The sequence below is a fragment of the Sinocyclocheilus anshuiensis genome, unplaced genomic scaffold, assembly GCF_001515605.1.
Source record: "Sinocyclocheilus anshuiensis isolate Anshui unplaced genomic scaffold, SAMN03320099.WGS_v1.1 scaffold160, whole genome shotgun sequence".
In the NCBI taxonomy this organism is placed as follows: Eukaryota; Metazoa; Chordata; class Actinopteri; order Cypriniformes; family Cyprinidae; genus Sinocyclocheilus; species Sinocyclocheilus anshuiensis.
Genome location: NW_015554119.1, coordinates 358874 through 375095, shown reverse-complemented (window position 1 = coordinate 375095; position 16222 = coordinate 358874). Strand labels below are relative to the sequence as shown.

General features: G+C 36.3%; 2 protein-coding genes across 5 annotated transcripts in view; both read left to right on the top strand.

Moving 5' to 3' along the window:
* The window catches only part of s100u (S100 calcium binding protein U), a 6429-nt gene extending 5956 nt beyond the window's left edge, over nt 1–473 (top strand). The window contains exon 4 of one of the 3 annotated variants that reach the window (XM_016462471.1): nt 25–473. In XM_016462471.1, coding sequence (XP_016317957.1) covers nt 25–213 — 189 coding nt within the window. In that variant the 3' untranslated portion in view covers nt 214–473. Of the gene's footprint in view, nt 1–7 lie in introns of all 3 variants that reach the window. The other 2 variants (XM_016462470.1, XM_016462472.1) reach the window with 2 other exon arrangements.
* Nucleotides 474–6527: 6054 nt separating this feature from the next.
* On the top strand, nt 6528–10157 carry LOC107670010 (protein S100-A1-like). 2 transcript variants are annotated; one of them, XM_016462475.1, is made up of 4 exons: nt 6528–6719; nt 7231–7286; nt 7565–7718; nt 9245–10157. In XM_016462475.1, the coding sequence occupies exons 2-4, from the start codon at nt 7264–7266 to the stop codon at nt 9443–9445; spliced, it is 378 nt and encodes a 125-aa protein (XP_016317961.1). In that variant the 5' UTR covers nt 6528–6719; nt 7231–7263; the 3' UTR covers nt 9446–10157. The 2 variants fall into 2 exon arrangements, with proteins under 2 accessions (XP_016317961.1, XP_016317962.1); XM_016462476.1 differs by lacking the exon at nt 6528–6719 and adding an exon at nt 6882–6899.
* Nucleotides 10158–16222: the final 6065 nt, after the last annotated feature.

The following is a 16222-nucleotide window of genomic DNA, read 5'->3' as shown; positions in this document are numbered from 1 at the left end:
GCGGGGGCGGCAGCCAATGCACAGGCAGAGCCGCCGAAGGCAGAGCCACAGGAGGCAAAGGAGGTGGAGAAAGAAGACGAGCCAGTGGCCGAGGAGGCAGCGGCCGAAGAGCAGAAGCCAGAGGAAGAGAAAAAAACAGATGTGGAACAGGAAGCGGTGAAAGTTGAAGAGAAGAAAGCTGAAGAGGAGAATAAAACAGAGGAAGCATCGTAGGAGCTCGAGGAAGTCGAGATTGTCACATCTCAAATGCTTCTGTGTTTGTTTTGTTCGTCATTTTCATTATTGTGATATTTGAATACATATATATGAAACCTGGCCAATACACTACAATTTTTTTTTTACTGCAAAGAGCCGTAACCCTCTCATTACAGTTTTTTTTTTTTTTTTACAATGCTAGGACACATTTCTCAATACTTTTCAAAACTCTTCACACTGTTCTCCTTACCAACTTTCAGCTTGGCACAGCAGTAAATTTCACATCCAAAATGCATTAAAAACACTAATATATATATATATATATATATATATATATATATATAAAAAACCTGGCCAATATACTACAAATTTTATTACTGCAAAGAGCCGTAGCCCTCTTATTACAGTTGTTTTCAGTGGCTAGGACACATTTCTCAATACTTTTCAAAACTCTTCACACTGTTCTCCTTACCAACTTTCAGCTTGGCACAGCAGTAAATTTCACATCCAAAATGCATTAAAAACACTTAATATCATAACACTAGTGAAGGTTGTTACCCAACACACACCCTTTAGGGCTTTTCACACTTGAAATAGTTACCGTTTTTATTTGCAGTGTCATTTAATGTGTCACCTGTTCACATAACAGCTCTGGCATTAGGCGCCCTCGTATTATTGCAGCCAGTACATTTTCTCAGTGGACGTTTCGGTGGACTATACCGGGTTAAAAATGCTGTTAATCCCCTTCTACATTACAAGAGTAAAGCGTACCATTGCCCAGGATTAAAAACGAGGTTTAAAACAATGATAACCCGAGGTTAAGCACAGAGTGGAAAAACCCTTTGTCACTCATAAAACAATGACCTAAAAACACCAAGAGATGTAGCATTTATTTTTGGTAAAATTTCTTTACAAAACAAGAATGACACCTCTCTACTGTTTAGAATTCACTGCAGTATATGTTACATGGTCCATGTTTACATTACAGCACAAAATGCTAAGTTTTGTAGATGATAATGAAATGAAAGACTTGCACCTGTGTAGGTGTTCAGCTACATGTAATTGTTTTGATAGTGTCGTTTAGATTTGGTATATATTTCAATATAGTATTACTGTAGAAGTGTAGCAAATTGCTGTTAAGTTTTAAACTCAGTTTTAAAAGTGTTGAATAAAGTATGTTAATGTGCCAATTGACATGTAGATAGATTGAATTTTGATGGTGATTGTGTGAGAAATTAATTGACATAATTTGAGAACTGTTTAGTCATTAAATGCATTTTGTGCCAGAGCAATGGAAAATAGGAGGCTGCTGTTGTTTAGTTATGTGAAGAGTTTTAAAAAAGTGACCTAATATTGAGAAATGGGTCCTAGTGATTGTAAAAAAAAACTGTAATACTAATTTCTGTTTGTATGCACATCAATCCATGCCTGTGATTCATTTTGTACTAATAGCGTATCATAGAAATTGGCAATAGCCGCAAATGTGACAAATGGCCAAAGAGGTGCAATAACTAATCACTATGTCCTTTTGTTTGAGCCAGATTTGTCGTAAGGGTGCTGCAACCACTGTGTCCCCTCACCAATATCTCCACAAAACATCCGTGAATGAAGAAAAGACACCGTTTTTATTGCATAAATGTTGAAAAAGACACAGATATCCTTTTTAAGTGTCCATTATGTTTACCTTTTGTTTGTGCCATGCACCTTCTAAGGACAGGGTTACTATTTGACTACGGTGCTGGTCATAAATGTACTATGTATTTTCCAGTGTTGCAGAAGCATGTTTTTCACCTCGCTTATTTTTGGACGAAATGCCATTCTGCAGGAATTTAACATAATGCATCACCATTTAAATGTGGGATTTGCATTTGTGGCGCACATGGGAACACTATGCAATCCACCTACTTCGTTGTTCACATTTCTGGGCCTTGTTTGCATGAGAATAAACAAATTTGCTTTTGAATAATGCAGTTTTATGGCATGCTTTCCGGCTTGTGTATTTGGATCTAACTCTCTGATACCCTCTATTAGCTGGTCTTTCTTTTAGACTTTTACATGCTGTCCATCTTTGTCTAAAGAGCTGGAATATCAGATGCTTAGTGTTCTTATGATAGCTGATGCTCAATAATTAAATGGCTTTAAGATGGAATCCACACCAGGGGACCCTTATGGCCCCGCAGGAGCCCCAAGTCATCGGTTCACTAAGGCAGTTAGGGCCCAAAGACCTTTACATTCACATAGCATTCATTCTCTCAAACTTTATTTTAGCTATATTAGCCAGCATATATTTAGGTGTATTTTGTAATGTCTTGGTCTCTAAAGTCTAGGTCTCTTAGAGTGTGAGTAGAGTGTTTTAATAGCTTTGCAAAGTTTATAATGTCGTAAAGTCTCTTAAAGATCATATTCACAGCAGGACTGACTGGTTTCACTTATATGTTGTGCTTTTAAACATTTAATATTTGTGATATAATTATAACTAGTGCTTGTTAGCATTTGTTTAGTGCATAAATAGACAGACAGATTTCACAGAGAGAGAGAGAGATGATAGATTTGTATGCATTCTGCTTCAAACTAGCTAGAAATATCTGATTAGTAACATTAATATTCCATCATGTATTGACTGTTGCATGAGATTTGTGCTAGAAAACCCTGTAACAAGTCTGTTGAGGAGCCTTATCATAATGTTTCTTAATTCTTTTTTTTTTTTTACTAATTATCAATGATTCAATGAATTTTGACAGCAGCTAGGGTAAATATGCGACTTGTTCCGGTTTGTTATGAAATGTTTATGAAAGCCATGGCATGCATAACAAGAAGAAGAGACAAATGCACAGGTACTTTCACTTTAGCCATTATCTAGCAGCTTACATAATACATTATAGTGTACATTATACATACTACATTATACATTATACAGATATGAATAGCCTACATCAGTGTAAAATCCTACACTGCCTAAAAAGGGCTCATTTAGATCATGATAATGAGCTCTCGTTTAGCTCATGCTGTCATGTATATCCTGGCTAAATCTAAAACCTCTGTTTACTTTGGTGTGTCCGACTCTGTGTGTCCTTCTGGTGTTACTAGGCCCTACTACATTAGCATTATAGCATCATCAAACATCATGAAGTTTGGCTAACATTCTTTAACCACATTTTGTTTGGAAAATGGCTTCGATATATATTAGAAAAGCCACTAGCATGAACATGTTAGCATTGACTTTCAAGTTTGATGTTATTCAAGTTTGTCAGTTAAATAGAAGTAGTTAGCGGCTCTACCTTGGTAGGTGATTGCAAGGCCCCACTACATTAGCATTATAACATCATCACACCTTATGCAGTTTGGCTAAACATTCAAGTTTTGACCACGTTGCATGTAGATTATGAAAAACAGTATTGAAATCTATTAGAGAAGCCACTAGCTTGAACATGTTGCCTTTCGAGCTTGATGTTAATCCAGTTTTGTCAGCCAAATAACAGTTGATAAGAGCTCTTCATAGTTACATAAAACCTGTTCTGTCTTTTAAACAAATGCATGAGCGTTTCATAAAGTGTACAAAGCTCAATGTAACCAACTGACCACATACGCAGCCTTCATTTTCTATGCTGTACGATTGACCATCTCCATCTACTCAACAATAAAGGACTGTAATGCAAACTCCATTGGCCTGTAGAGTCTTCTTGTGTAGAGTCAACTGGCATGACGGGGTCAAATGGCCCTTATATTGGCAGGTGAACTAAAGGAGGAAAGTACGGGAGGGGTGCCAAAACTGAAGATGCAGGAGATGTTCTTGAGAAAGGAGGGGGCCGAGTGAGTGATATTTAAACCCCAGAGGTTCTCTCTCTCTCCTCATCTGTTCCTCAGCTCTTCGGCTGTCTATCACTATCTCCTGCACTTCATTACAGACAAAGGAAGCACTCCGTAGGCAATCAGGTAAGACAGACAACTCAGACGAGAGAAAGGACTCCTTTCTCTCTAAGCAGAAAGCTAATGAATGCTCTTCTGGATTTGATAATCTACTGATAACTTTTCTGGTAGTCTTATTCAAATATCTGTCCATAGGTCAGTGCTCCCATTACTTTTGTGTGAAGTTCTCATGGGATATAGATATAACCTGTAACTTATATGAATGTCTAGTCTTCGAAGTTAAATAACTCAAATTGAAACATATGTTTCAAATATATGTTTCAAACAGATTTTTAAACCTTTAAATATGCATATAGGGAGAATTCAGGTAAATTGGGACACGTTTTGCCATTGTGATATATATATATATATATATAGTGGGAAATCTTGAAGAAGATGTTGTTTAAGTTGTAGGACTAGTCTTGGACCAGGACAGGTAAAGTGAAATTTTGTATTCTTTTTTTTACTTTTATTTTAAAATCTATCCATATAAAAATATAATCCAAATGATTTAGAAAATCATTTGAATAAACATCTCTGAACTACTCTACTACTCTATACACAATAATACAAACACTGAAGTGTCCCACTTTACCATGTATTCACCGAACAACATGCCTGTCCTAAAGAATGGTTTTGTTTTTGATTTGAAATGTATGTAATATATCAATGAATGAGTTCGATTTATATTTGAAAGGTTTTGTTTTCATGTAAATAAATGAATCTCTCCTCCTTTCCATGTCAAAGAACGGTCAGTTCCTTAGTGTCACTGGGTCACTCGGTGTTACATTTCCATTCTCATCTTGGTTGCCATGGCATCACAGTGTCCATTCTATACCATTGTGATACTGCTAATGAGAAGGTGTTTCTGTATCTTATGTCCTACAAAAACATATGTGCCATCATTTCACCTGCTTACTTTTTCAAATTATCTTGCAATTTAAATAGTTTATTGCTGTTCTTCTATCTTCTGCTGCCTTATAGCCGCTTTGTCCTTTTTTAACGTTTTTAATGGCTTTGCGGAACATTAAACCATTCTGACCTTTGTAGTTAGTGTCCATTTCATGAACAATAGTTCTTAGTTTTAGTACCTGAGTGCTGTAGTTCACCGTTTTTTGTTCCAAATCCCCGTCACCATTTGAGCTTCCTAATTAGGCACTCTCTTAAGTTAACTAATTAGTTACATTAGATGGTGTAGTACTTCAAATAAAGAGCTGAGCATGGAGGCCTCATTAGAGTAACGCTGTCCAAAGTTGCAATTCAATTATTCAATTATATGTAATATATATAGTACAGAAATTTAAGAAAAAGGGCAAACATTAATTTTACTTTTAACTTTATAATTGATTGAAGGAGTAATTCAAGCAATCAGTTAGTTGTTTTATCCTCCAGCTGTTTTTCTATTCTATTCATTTTACAATTTTCACAATTATACAGTCTGGTTGTGTTTTCATGTAAATAAATGAATCTCTCCTCCTTTCCATGTCAAAGAACGGTCAGTTCCTTAGTGTCACTGGGTCACTCGGTGTTACATTTCCATTCTCATCTTGGTTGCCATGGCATCACAGTGTCTATTCTATACCATTGTGATACTGCTAATGAGAAGGTGTTTCTGTATCTTATGTCCTACAAAAACGTGCCATCATTTCCTCTATACACAATAATACAAACACTGAAGTGTCCCACTTTACCATGTATTCACCGAACAACATGCCTGTCCTAAAGAATGGTTTTGTTTTTGATTTGAAATGTATGTAATATATCAATGAATGAGTTCGATTTATATTTGAAAGGTTTTGTTTTCATGTAAATAAATGAATCTCTCCTCCTTTCCATGTCAAAGAACGGTCAGTTCCTTAGTGTCACTGGGTCACTCGGTGTTACATTTCCATTCTCATCTTGGTTGCCATGGCATCACAGTGTCTATTCTATACCATTGTGATACTGCTAATGAGAAGGTGTTTCTGTATCTTATGTCCTACAAAAACATGTGCCATCATTTCACCTTTCAGCTTACTTTTTCAAATTATCTTGCAATTTAAATAGTTTATTGCTGTTCTTCTATCTTCTGCTGCCTTATAGCCGCTTTGTCCTTTTTTAACGTTTTTAATGGCTTTGCGGAACATTAAACCATTCTGACCTTTGTAGTTAGTGTCCATTTCATGAACAATAGTTCTTAGTTTTAGTACCTGAGTGCTGTAGTTCACCGTTTTTTGTTCCAAATCCCCGTCACCATTTGAGCTTCCTAATTAGGCACTCTCTTAAGTTAACTAATTAGTTACATTAGATGGTGTAGTACTTCAAATAAAGAGCTGAGCATGGAGGCCTCATTAGAGTAACGCTGTCCAAAGTTGCAATTCAATTATTCAATTATATGTAATATATATAGTACAGAAATTTAAGAAAAAGGGCAAACATTAATTTTACTTTTAACTTTATAATTGATTGAAGGAGTAATTCAAGCAATCAGTTAGTTGTTTTATCCTCCAGCTGTTTTTCTATTCTATTCATTTTACAATTTTCACAATTATACAGTCTACAGGACTCTTTTTTTCCCCACTTAACTTTGGCCTCTATCCTCAAAATTAACTAATGGATTTGCTTTAGGATAATTTCAGGTGTGTATTGTGTGTGTGTGTGTGTGTGTGTGTCTTCACGAGAGCCTCGGATTACTTGGACGCAGGTTCTCTTGGGAACTTGCCCGTAGCTTTATCTTCATTTTGACAGTTTTATATTTCACTTGCGGTTTCCATTTGAGAGATGCGGCCCCTGTTACATGAGCAACAGATGATTTAGATGTGAGCAGGGAAGCGTTCACACACAACTAATGAGCGTTCGAAGAAAACCTAGAGTTGTGTAGCGCCGGCTAACAGTTTTTATAATCATGCATTGAGTGAGAATGACTCATAAAGTGCCAAACCTGCTGCACCACAATACTTAGAGGTCTAACATTACCTCTCCGTGTATCTTTGACATCAAAATGAACTAAATGTGTTTAGTTGCTTTTAATCCTCTTATAAAAACCCTGAAGCAAATCGTTCAGCTTTCCAGCAGTTTCTGTTCATGCTCCAGTCTTTCTCGTCTTCTGTTGTACCTCATCAATGACTGTGTCTGTTTCTACTTGCGCAGTAGCTCGCTGACCCTGGAGAGAGAAGATCCAAGATGCCTCGCTCAAAGTGTGATGTGTAAGAATGTTGCTTTTTGAGTGACAAACCCCTAATCAGAATTTTCCTCTAAATCAAATAATAACCCCCCAAACAGTAAGGATATTACCTCAAACAAATGATTGAGAGAACATTTCACATTTTGTTTTCACCCATAGTCTAAAACATGTGTTTGTGCCAGAATTAACTGAGCCAAAGCTCCGCCCATGCTAGTCATGTGATCGTACATGCAGCAGGGTCTAGCAAGGGGCGCGCCATCTCGTTGTAGCTAACCTTTGACCTTTTTCACCACCTTACAGCATGTCCAAAGAACCAAGCTCCAACTTGGAAAGCGCCATGCAGATGCTCATCAAGACTTTTCATAAGTATTCCGGGAAGGAAGGAGATAAATACACACTCAGCCGAGGAGAACTAAGGGAACTTCTGATGGAGGAGCTGGGAAATTATCTTGGGGTGAGAAGAAAGCATGTGCACAATTACAATTTTTTTGCAACCTATTGTGGTTTCACAAAGAAGATATTAAATAAAAAGAGGGCGGGGCTTGATTTTATCCAACGGGAATTGACTGGACAATGCAAAGTGGGTGTTCCAAACTGAAATGGAGCCATGAGTTTGGAAGGGTGGGATTAATAAATAAGGATTTGTAATGTCAGCCAAAAATGACAAAGACAAACATGTTTTATTTGGATTAATAAGCACCAATAGATTGGGGAATATACATCAAGAAAGTAAATTGCAAATAAATGAAAAAGTGACATGATAAAATCAATCAATGCAATCGATAAAATCAATGATGTAAATTTAATAATGAGACAAAGTCGTCTTAAAAATATATTTTTGATTTTTTTTCACATCCTCTCTCACATTTTGATAAAATCTTTCCACATAAATTCTTCAGAACTTCTGCAAAAAAAATATTTAAATACTTGCCATCTGCCGTACATACATTTCAGCCAAAACAAATATGACACAACCTGTATCGCAAGCTCAGATTTGCATCTTCTGTAAGTTACAGAAATGCCCATTTGATAATTATGTCTCATGCAAATATCATATATGTGGATCCAGCCTCTGGCTTTTTGACCACAAACATTCCCTTTTATTAACATTCCCAGAATTCCTCATGCAAATGACATTATCACTATTGATTTTACACATTCTTAAAAATAAAGGTTCCAAAAGAGGGTTTTCACAGCAATGCCATTGAAGAACCTTTTTTTCTTAGTGTGAAGGACATTTTAATTGATCTTTTTCCACTATGAACCTTACACTCTAAAAAATGCTGGGTTGTTTCAACCCAACTTTGGGTCAAATATGGACTAACCCAACTTTTGGGTTAAAAATTTATCCGAACAGTTGGGTTAGTACAGGGGTAGGCAAGTTCGGTCCTAGAGAGTCGCAGTCCTGCAGAGTTCAGCTCCAACCCTAATCAAATACACCTGAACAAGCTAATCAATGTCTTCAGGATTACTAAGGCTATAGGCAGGTGAGTTTTTTTTTTCAGGGTTGGAGCTGAACTCTGCAGGACTGCGGCTCTCTAGGACCGAACTTGCCTACCCCTGGGTTAGTCCATATTTGACCCAAAGTTGGGTTGAAATAACCCAGCATTTTTTAGAGTGCACACTTTTCACAGCAATCCCATAGAAGAACCATTTTTGGTTCCCCAAAGAACCTTTCAGTAAACAGTTCCTAAAAGAACTTTTTTTTTTCTTAATTTGAAGAACATTCAAAAATGTTCTAAATAACCTTTTGTGGAATGGAAAGGTTCCATGGATGTTAAAGATTCTTCATGGAACCATAGATACCAATAAAGAACCCTTTTCCACTGTGAAGAATCTTTTGTGCAATAGAAAGCTTCCATGGATCTTTAAGGTTCTTCATGGAAGATGCCAGTAAAGAACCTTTATTTTGAAGTGTATTTTATTACATACCGATACACAGTTTTAACTCTCCATCTTTTAATTTTTGTCTTCATACAGAATGCTCAAGATAAAGACGCGGTGGAACGAGTGATGAACGACCTGGATGGCAATAATGACGGCGAGGTGGACTTCACCGAGTTCATCATCCTCATGGGGGCGCTGACCGTGGCCTGCAACGATTTCTTCCTGGACAGCCCGGCACCCAAGAAGCCAGAGAGCAAGGGCAATGCAGCCACAACAGAGGAAAAGAAAGAGTAATGAGCAAATGCTACAAGAACAGAGAGAGAAAATGGAGAGAAGTATTAGTAGGTTGCATGGCTGAGAACAAGAGAGTGTGTTTCATCCATTTCTTTTATCAGGGCCGACAAACCTAGTTCCTGGAGGAGATTTCTATGCTTTTATAATTCAACCGAAGCTGTTAATATACTTTCAAAGCAAAACTAACAAACCCTGAAGGCAAAGACTTGGGGGTTTGACTGAAACACACATCAGTTCAGTGCCAGGAGCTGGTTTGTCTAATGCTGAACTATTTTTTTTCTAGTTAATGAGAAGTTCTTGAGTATAAGTTGTTTAAAAGTCTTTCAGGAAGGGTGCCTTCTGTTTCATATGACCGCAGACATTATATACAGCTGTATATAGTGTTTTTTGAAGGAAGATATAGCAGCAAAGTGTATTTTGAGTGCAATCAGTGGCTACTAAGTGTATGTCAAAGCCTGTATAGGGGGAATGGGACAGGAAATAGTGAATTATGGCCAGTTATGACTGCTCATTTTTAATTATTCTGAACTGTGACTTGAAACAGATGTTGAGGTATTTACATTTATATCTTTCATGATGATGTAATTATAAATACCCATTATTGTTGACAGCACTATTTCATGGTTACCATAAATTCTGAACAGTGTTCATAATCTATAATAATTCAGTGTTGAAGATGTGGACTTGGTTTGTCTCTTTCTTTACATCTATTTTTTAGCCTATTTTTATTTAATAATCAGTATGTATCTTCTTAATTATAATAAATGTGCAACTGACCTCCATACATTTGTCTGATATATTTTTTTGTACTGGGATTCTAAATGCAATTTTAACATATTGAACATTTATCATATTTAAATGGTTTTCTGTCATCTCTCTGATTAATATAAGAAGGTTTAGTTTACTACACAGCTAGTTACCAAGCAAACATTTCTCATTTCCCCTTAGTTTAAGATGAAGTAATATAAATAAAACTAAAAATTAAAACATATTCACATAAAACTTTAGCTAAAATTAAAATGAAAAGAGAAAATATACGAATAGAATCTAATTCAAAATATTAATAAAAACTATAATAGTATATCAGTGATATTAAAAGAACACTGCTTTGAATAGTCTATTGTTAAAAAAAAAAAATTCTAGCAAACGTACACGTTTATATCAAACAGCACAATCTCATCATGCTAGAAACAATGTAAAATGTAAAAGTCTTTGCATAATTTTCAGTCTTTGGGTCTTTTTTTGAGCGGAATTGTTGAAGTCAGCAGCAGTGCAGTAGACAAAACTTTGTTTAACGGCTGACTGAAGTGTGTGAGAGTTACCATAAATCCACAACAGTGAGGATTCCCACTAGATGTTGGTGTGTAAATACTACAAAGGTGCTTGCTCGAGCACATCCTGGACATGTTGCTAATTTCCGGCTCAACCTGTTTGACTTGATCTACTGCTAGCCATGTTTAACTTGGCCTGTAAAGGAGAAACAATAAGCAGCCACAAACAGTTGTGTTAGAACAAAACAGAAAGAGCTTTAAAATGTCTGTAGTGATCCTGCATTCATATTTCCAGAAGCACATTTGTGTTCAGCCCAGAGCCAATTACTTCAGTCCAGACAGTCATGTTGAATCAATTATGAATGGTATCTTTCATTTCAGTGATATAAGCATTTGCTGGTTCATGTTACGTAGCAACTGATCGCATGTTGTGTATTCATTTTGCTCTAGGGAAACAAATCTTCATTGGATCAGAGCTGTACAGTGCTTTGATCATGATGATGAACAAAGTTTACACTATATAACCTCACGTCATTCACTGAGATATAAATGACACATACCTGCACATGCAATGGCAAGGATTTAATAATGTATGTAGAAATGTTTAACATTTTTCTTTTCACCACTGTTGCAGTGTACTTTACTTAATTACTAACTTAAATTTTGCATTCATTAAAAATGTTTTTTTTTATACACAGTACTTTTCAAAGGGCTCTTATGTTGACCAAAGCTGCATTTATTTGGCCAAAACCACAATAAAAACAGCAATATTGTGAAACATTATGATTTAAAGTAACTGGTTTCTATTTTAATATATTTTAAAATGTAATTTATTTTGATCCTGCAGAAATCATTCTAATATGCTGATATGGTGCTCAAAAATGATTTCTTATTATTATCAATGTTGAAAACAGTTGCGCTGTTTATATTTAATATATAGTATAATAATATTATAAAATAATATTGTCAAGGAAACCTTGATACATTTTTCATCATTCTTTGATGAATAGCAAGTATAAAAAACAGTGTATATTTTAAAAACACAAATCTTTTGTAACATTAAAAATATCTTTACTGTTACTTATGATCAGTTTGACGTGTTCTTGCTGAATAACTATATTAATTTCTTTAATAAAGTGTCCAACATTTTAATAAATTGACTTTTTTAATTGAAATGTATTTATTTATTTTTACAGTTTATCTTGACTTTTCCCCCTTTTTTGTATTGAAAATTATCAAATTTTGATATTTTATTATCAATGAAGTCCTGTTTTTATTTATTTTAATTTATCAGACACTTTTATACAAAGCAACTTAAAAATGAGGAATACAAGCAATTTATCATGAGGACACAATAATGTGAAGAATGGGCCCTTTTCACAAGACTGTGATGACATGTTTCAACGGTCATCAGCATCGTAAATCCTACAAAGTTTTTTATATTTTCATGTTTTTTAAATGTATGTACATTTATAACACTGTGCTTTGTATTATATTGCCTTAAAATACTAGTTAACGCTAATGCAAGGATGTTTCTAATACAGCATCTATGAGAGTGATGGTAAATTTGACATTATTCTCTTTTCCGACTGCCGTTATTAGACTGCCATTTTTGAAAGCCGTGAAAACGTGGAGTTTTTCTTTTGCTATTTGAACGAATGGGGATGTAACAAAATATTTGTGGAAGTCTCCCATTCACTGCTATAGAAGTTTACTCAACTACGCGACTTCCGCTACTGAGAAACCACTGCTAATAGAAAAAGCATAGAAAAAATATGTTTTTTCTTATTAATTATCCATGCAGGATACAAGATATGCTTTCACACAAATAATTAAACCTAATATGAAAGCATGTATGAACATTTCGTCTACAAATATTTCGTCTTCCTCCAGACCACAGACAGTGTTCAGGACAGTGTCAGTCTTTTGGCCAGGGCTGAGGCTGTTGTGGCAGCTTTGATGCGGTGGTGTCAACTGACCGGGTCCGGCTGGTAACTGTAGTGCTGCATGTCACCGTTATCTGGCCAGGCTGTCTGGACCAGCCCTGACAGACACTTCAGCTTACCTCACGTGCTGAACATCTCCACAGCAGTCTCCAGCTCTGCTTCTGACCCTCCCGCAACAGACGTCCAGCTGCTGATGATCTGTACTCACGATAACAACAACAACAGTGTCCATATCAGTGTTTATACATGCAGACAAACACGTACTTCCTGCACAGTAAAGTGGAGGCTCACACCATGAGCTGACATGCAATGATTCACTCATGTATATGAACGTGCATTTGTAAGGCCTTTATGAAAAGTATGTTTGACATTCTAGAGCAAATGTTACACAGACAAATGTAAGCATGTGTGGGAGCCACAGAAGAGAATGCAATAGATTACAAACATCAGTATTTATTTATACTGTATCAAATATTTCCTCATACTTTTTGATAATGGATAGTTGTAACGTAATTACAGAAATTAATAGGCTACTTTTATTAATCAAGGATGCATTACACTGATAAAAAATGACAAAAAATACATTTACAATGTCACAAAAACATATTTCAAATAAATGTCATTCTTTTTCACTTTCTATTAAGAATCCTGAATAAAATGTATAATGGTTTCCACAAAAATATAAAGCAGCACAACTGTTTTTAACATGGACAATAATAATGAGCACTAATGAGCACCATATATATATATATAATTACAGAAATTAATAGGCTACTTTTATTAATCAAGGATGCATTACACTGATAAAAAATGACAAAAAATACATTTACAATGTCACAAAAACATATTTCAAATAAATGTCATTCTTTTTCACTTTCTATTAAGAATCCTGAATAAAATGTATAATGGTTTCCACAAAAATATAAAGCAGCACAACTGTTTTTAACATGGACAATAATAATGTTTCTTGAGCACTAAATCAGCATATTAGAATGATTTCTGAAGGATCATGAGACACTGAAGACTGGAATAATGATGCTGACAATTCAAGTTTGCATCAAAGGTATTTTAAATTGTAATAATATTTCCACAAAATTACAGTTTTTACTGTATGTTTTATCAAGTAAATGCAGTCTTGGTGAGCATAAGAGACTTTTTTCAAAAACATTAAAACATCTTTCCAGCCCAAAACCTTTGAATGGTGATGTTTGAAAACTGAACATTATAATGTCCCCACAACCAAAATGTAATTTGGAAAAAGTTTCAACATAAATTTGTTGTCTGGTGGTTCTTCTGGTTGAACACTGTAGTTTGAGGTTGAAACCAACTATAGTTGTTCTCACCCTTGCGAAGTTTTAAACACATGGTCTGTTCTGTAACTAACTTTATATCTCACAATTGCTTTATTTCTTATATTTGCAGTGTGTTTAGACCACAATTACAAGCCACTTGGCGAGCTACATTTGTAAAATATACAGTTTGACTAACAAGCTAATTGCTACAAGATAAAGCTCATACTGTAATACTTTCTCAGGCCGATAAAGTTTTGAATTTTAAACTAAAGTTTTGTAATATCAAAATGACTGATTACCATATTTTTACCATGTCATTTTATTTCCTATTGTAGCTCCATGGCAATCTACTGTAAAACCAAAGAGGCTGTTTTCTTGAGGCCTCATAAGAACATGTTTGGTGTATCTTTAACTGCTGGTTTGTCTGTCTGTCTCATACAATATGCTCGTGGAGGATGGCTCTGGTCTTAAATTGGATCACAGCAGGCGTCACAAGAGACCGCTTATCGGACTCAGCTATCATGATGATGAAGTAAGAAAGGTAAAAAGAGAGGGATCGTAGCGTACCTACTGAAAGGAAAGGGGGAGGGCTGGTGTCAATTCAATCCTTTTCCCCTGCATGTTAAGTGTCTTTAATACTGGTGAAACGATACCGAGGCAACACTTTGCCCATTTTTAGCAGTGTGATTCCCTTCGGCTATCACGTATTGCTGCTATTCTACCCTAAACCCCAGGGGTCACATAGACTCGTGTACATCTGATCTGCAAACAGTCATTAACCCTGTCGCCTCTGTCACCACTTCACCTAGGTCGATACAGTCAAGTTCAAACACCAGCAAACAATTATATCCAGGGCAAAGCAAAAGAGTAATCCAAAAGAGGCAAAGGTCAGAGCAGGCAGCAAACAATCATAAAAACAAGGAAACAGTCCAAGGTCCAAAAACAGGCAAGGCAAGGCAAAAACATGGAAACGCTCAGAAGTGTCCGCTAACAGCTGAACAAGACCTCGCAAGTTCTTCTGGTTGAACACTGTAGTTTGAGGTTGAAACCAACTACAGTTGTTCTCACCCTTGCGAAGTTTTAAACACATGGTCTGTTCTGTAACTAACTTTATATCTCACAATTGCTTTATTTCTTATATTTGCAGTGTGTTTAGACCACAATTACAAGCCACTTGGCGAGCTACATTTGTAAAATATACAGTTTGACTAACAAGCTAATTGCTACAAGATAAAGCTCATACTGTAATACTTTCTCAGGCCGATAAAGTTTTGAATTTTAAACTAAAGTTTTGTAATATCAAAATGACTGATTACCATATTTTTACCATGTCATTTTATTTCCTATTGTAGCTCCATGGCAATCTACTGTAAAACCAAAGAGGCTGTTTTCTTGAGGCCTCATAAGAACATGTTTGGTGTATCTTTAACTGCTGGTTTGTCTGTCTGTCTCATACAATATGCTCGTGGAGGATGGCTCTGGTCTTAAATTGGATCACAGCAGGCGTCACAAGAGACCGCTTATCGGACTCAGCTATCATGATGATGAAGTAAGAAAGGTAAAAAGAGAGGGATCGTAGCGTACCTACTGAAAGGAAAGGGGGAGGGCTGGTGTCAATTCAATCCTTTTCCCCTGCATGTTAAGTGTCTTTAATACTGGTGAAACGATACCGAGGCAACACTTTGCCCATTTTTAGCAGTGTGATTCCCTTCGGCTATCACGTATTGCTGCTATTCTACCCTAAACCCCAGGGGTCACATAGACTCGTGTACATCTGATCTGCAAACAGTCATTAACCCTGTCGCCTCTGTCACCACTTCACCTAACCTTCACTGCGATCTTAACCTACCTATGACAGCAGTCCTGGATTAACAATTAATCTCAATTTAAGGCAATGCAGACAGCAACTCAATCCTGAGGCTAAAATTAACACTAATGGGTCTTGAAGAGGGCCTGAGAATGCAGAAATCATTCATGAGAAGGAAACAGTCCAAGGTCCAAAAACAGGCAAGGCAAGGCAAGACAAAAACATGGAAACACTCAGAAGTGTCCGCTAACAGCTGAACAAGACTTCGCCCTGTGAGTGGGTGGGTGTGCAGCTTAAATAGTCCTCCTGATTGGAACCAGGTGTGTATGTAATCAGTTCCCAGGAGTGGGGTGTTATGGGAAATGGAGTGCATGAAAGTGGCAAAGGTACGGGATGGAGTGCCCTCTAGAGGAGCTCACGGGCACTCCAGCTGGAGACCGTGACAATAGTAGAACACTGTA

What these genes read in the sequence shown, in the direction of transcription:
- LOC107670010 (XM_016462475.1), top strand. Translation starts at nt 7,264, where the DNA reads ATGCCTCGCTCAAAGTGTGATGT. An exon ending in CCTCGCTCAAAGTGTGATGT is followed by an intron (nt 7,287 to 7,564) that starts GTAAGAATGTTG and finishes ACCACCTTACAG; the next exon opens with CATGTCCAAAGAACCAAGCT. An exon ending in AGCTGGGAAATTATCTTGGG is followed by an intron (nt 7,719 to 9,244) that starts GTGAGAAGAAAG and finishes GTCTTCATACAG; the next exon opens with AATGCTCAAGATAAAGACGC.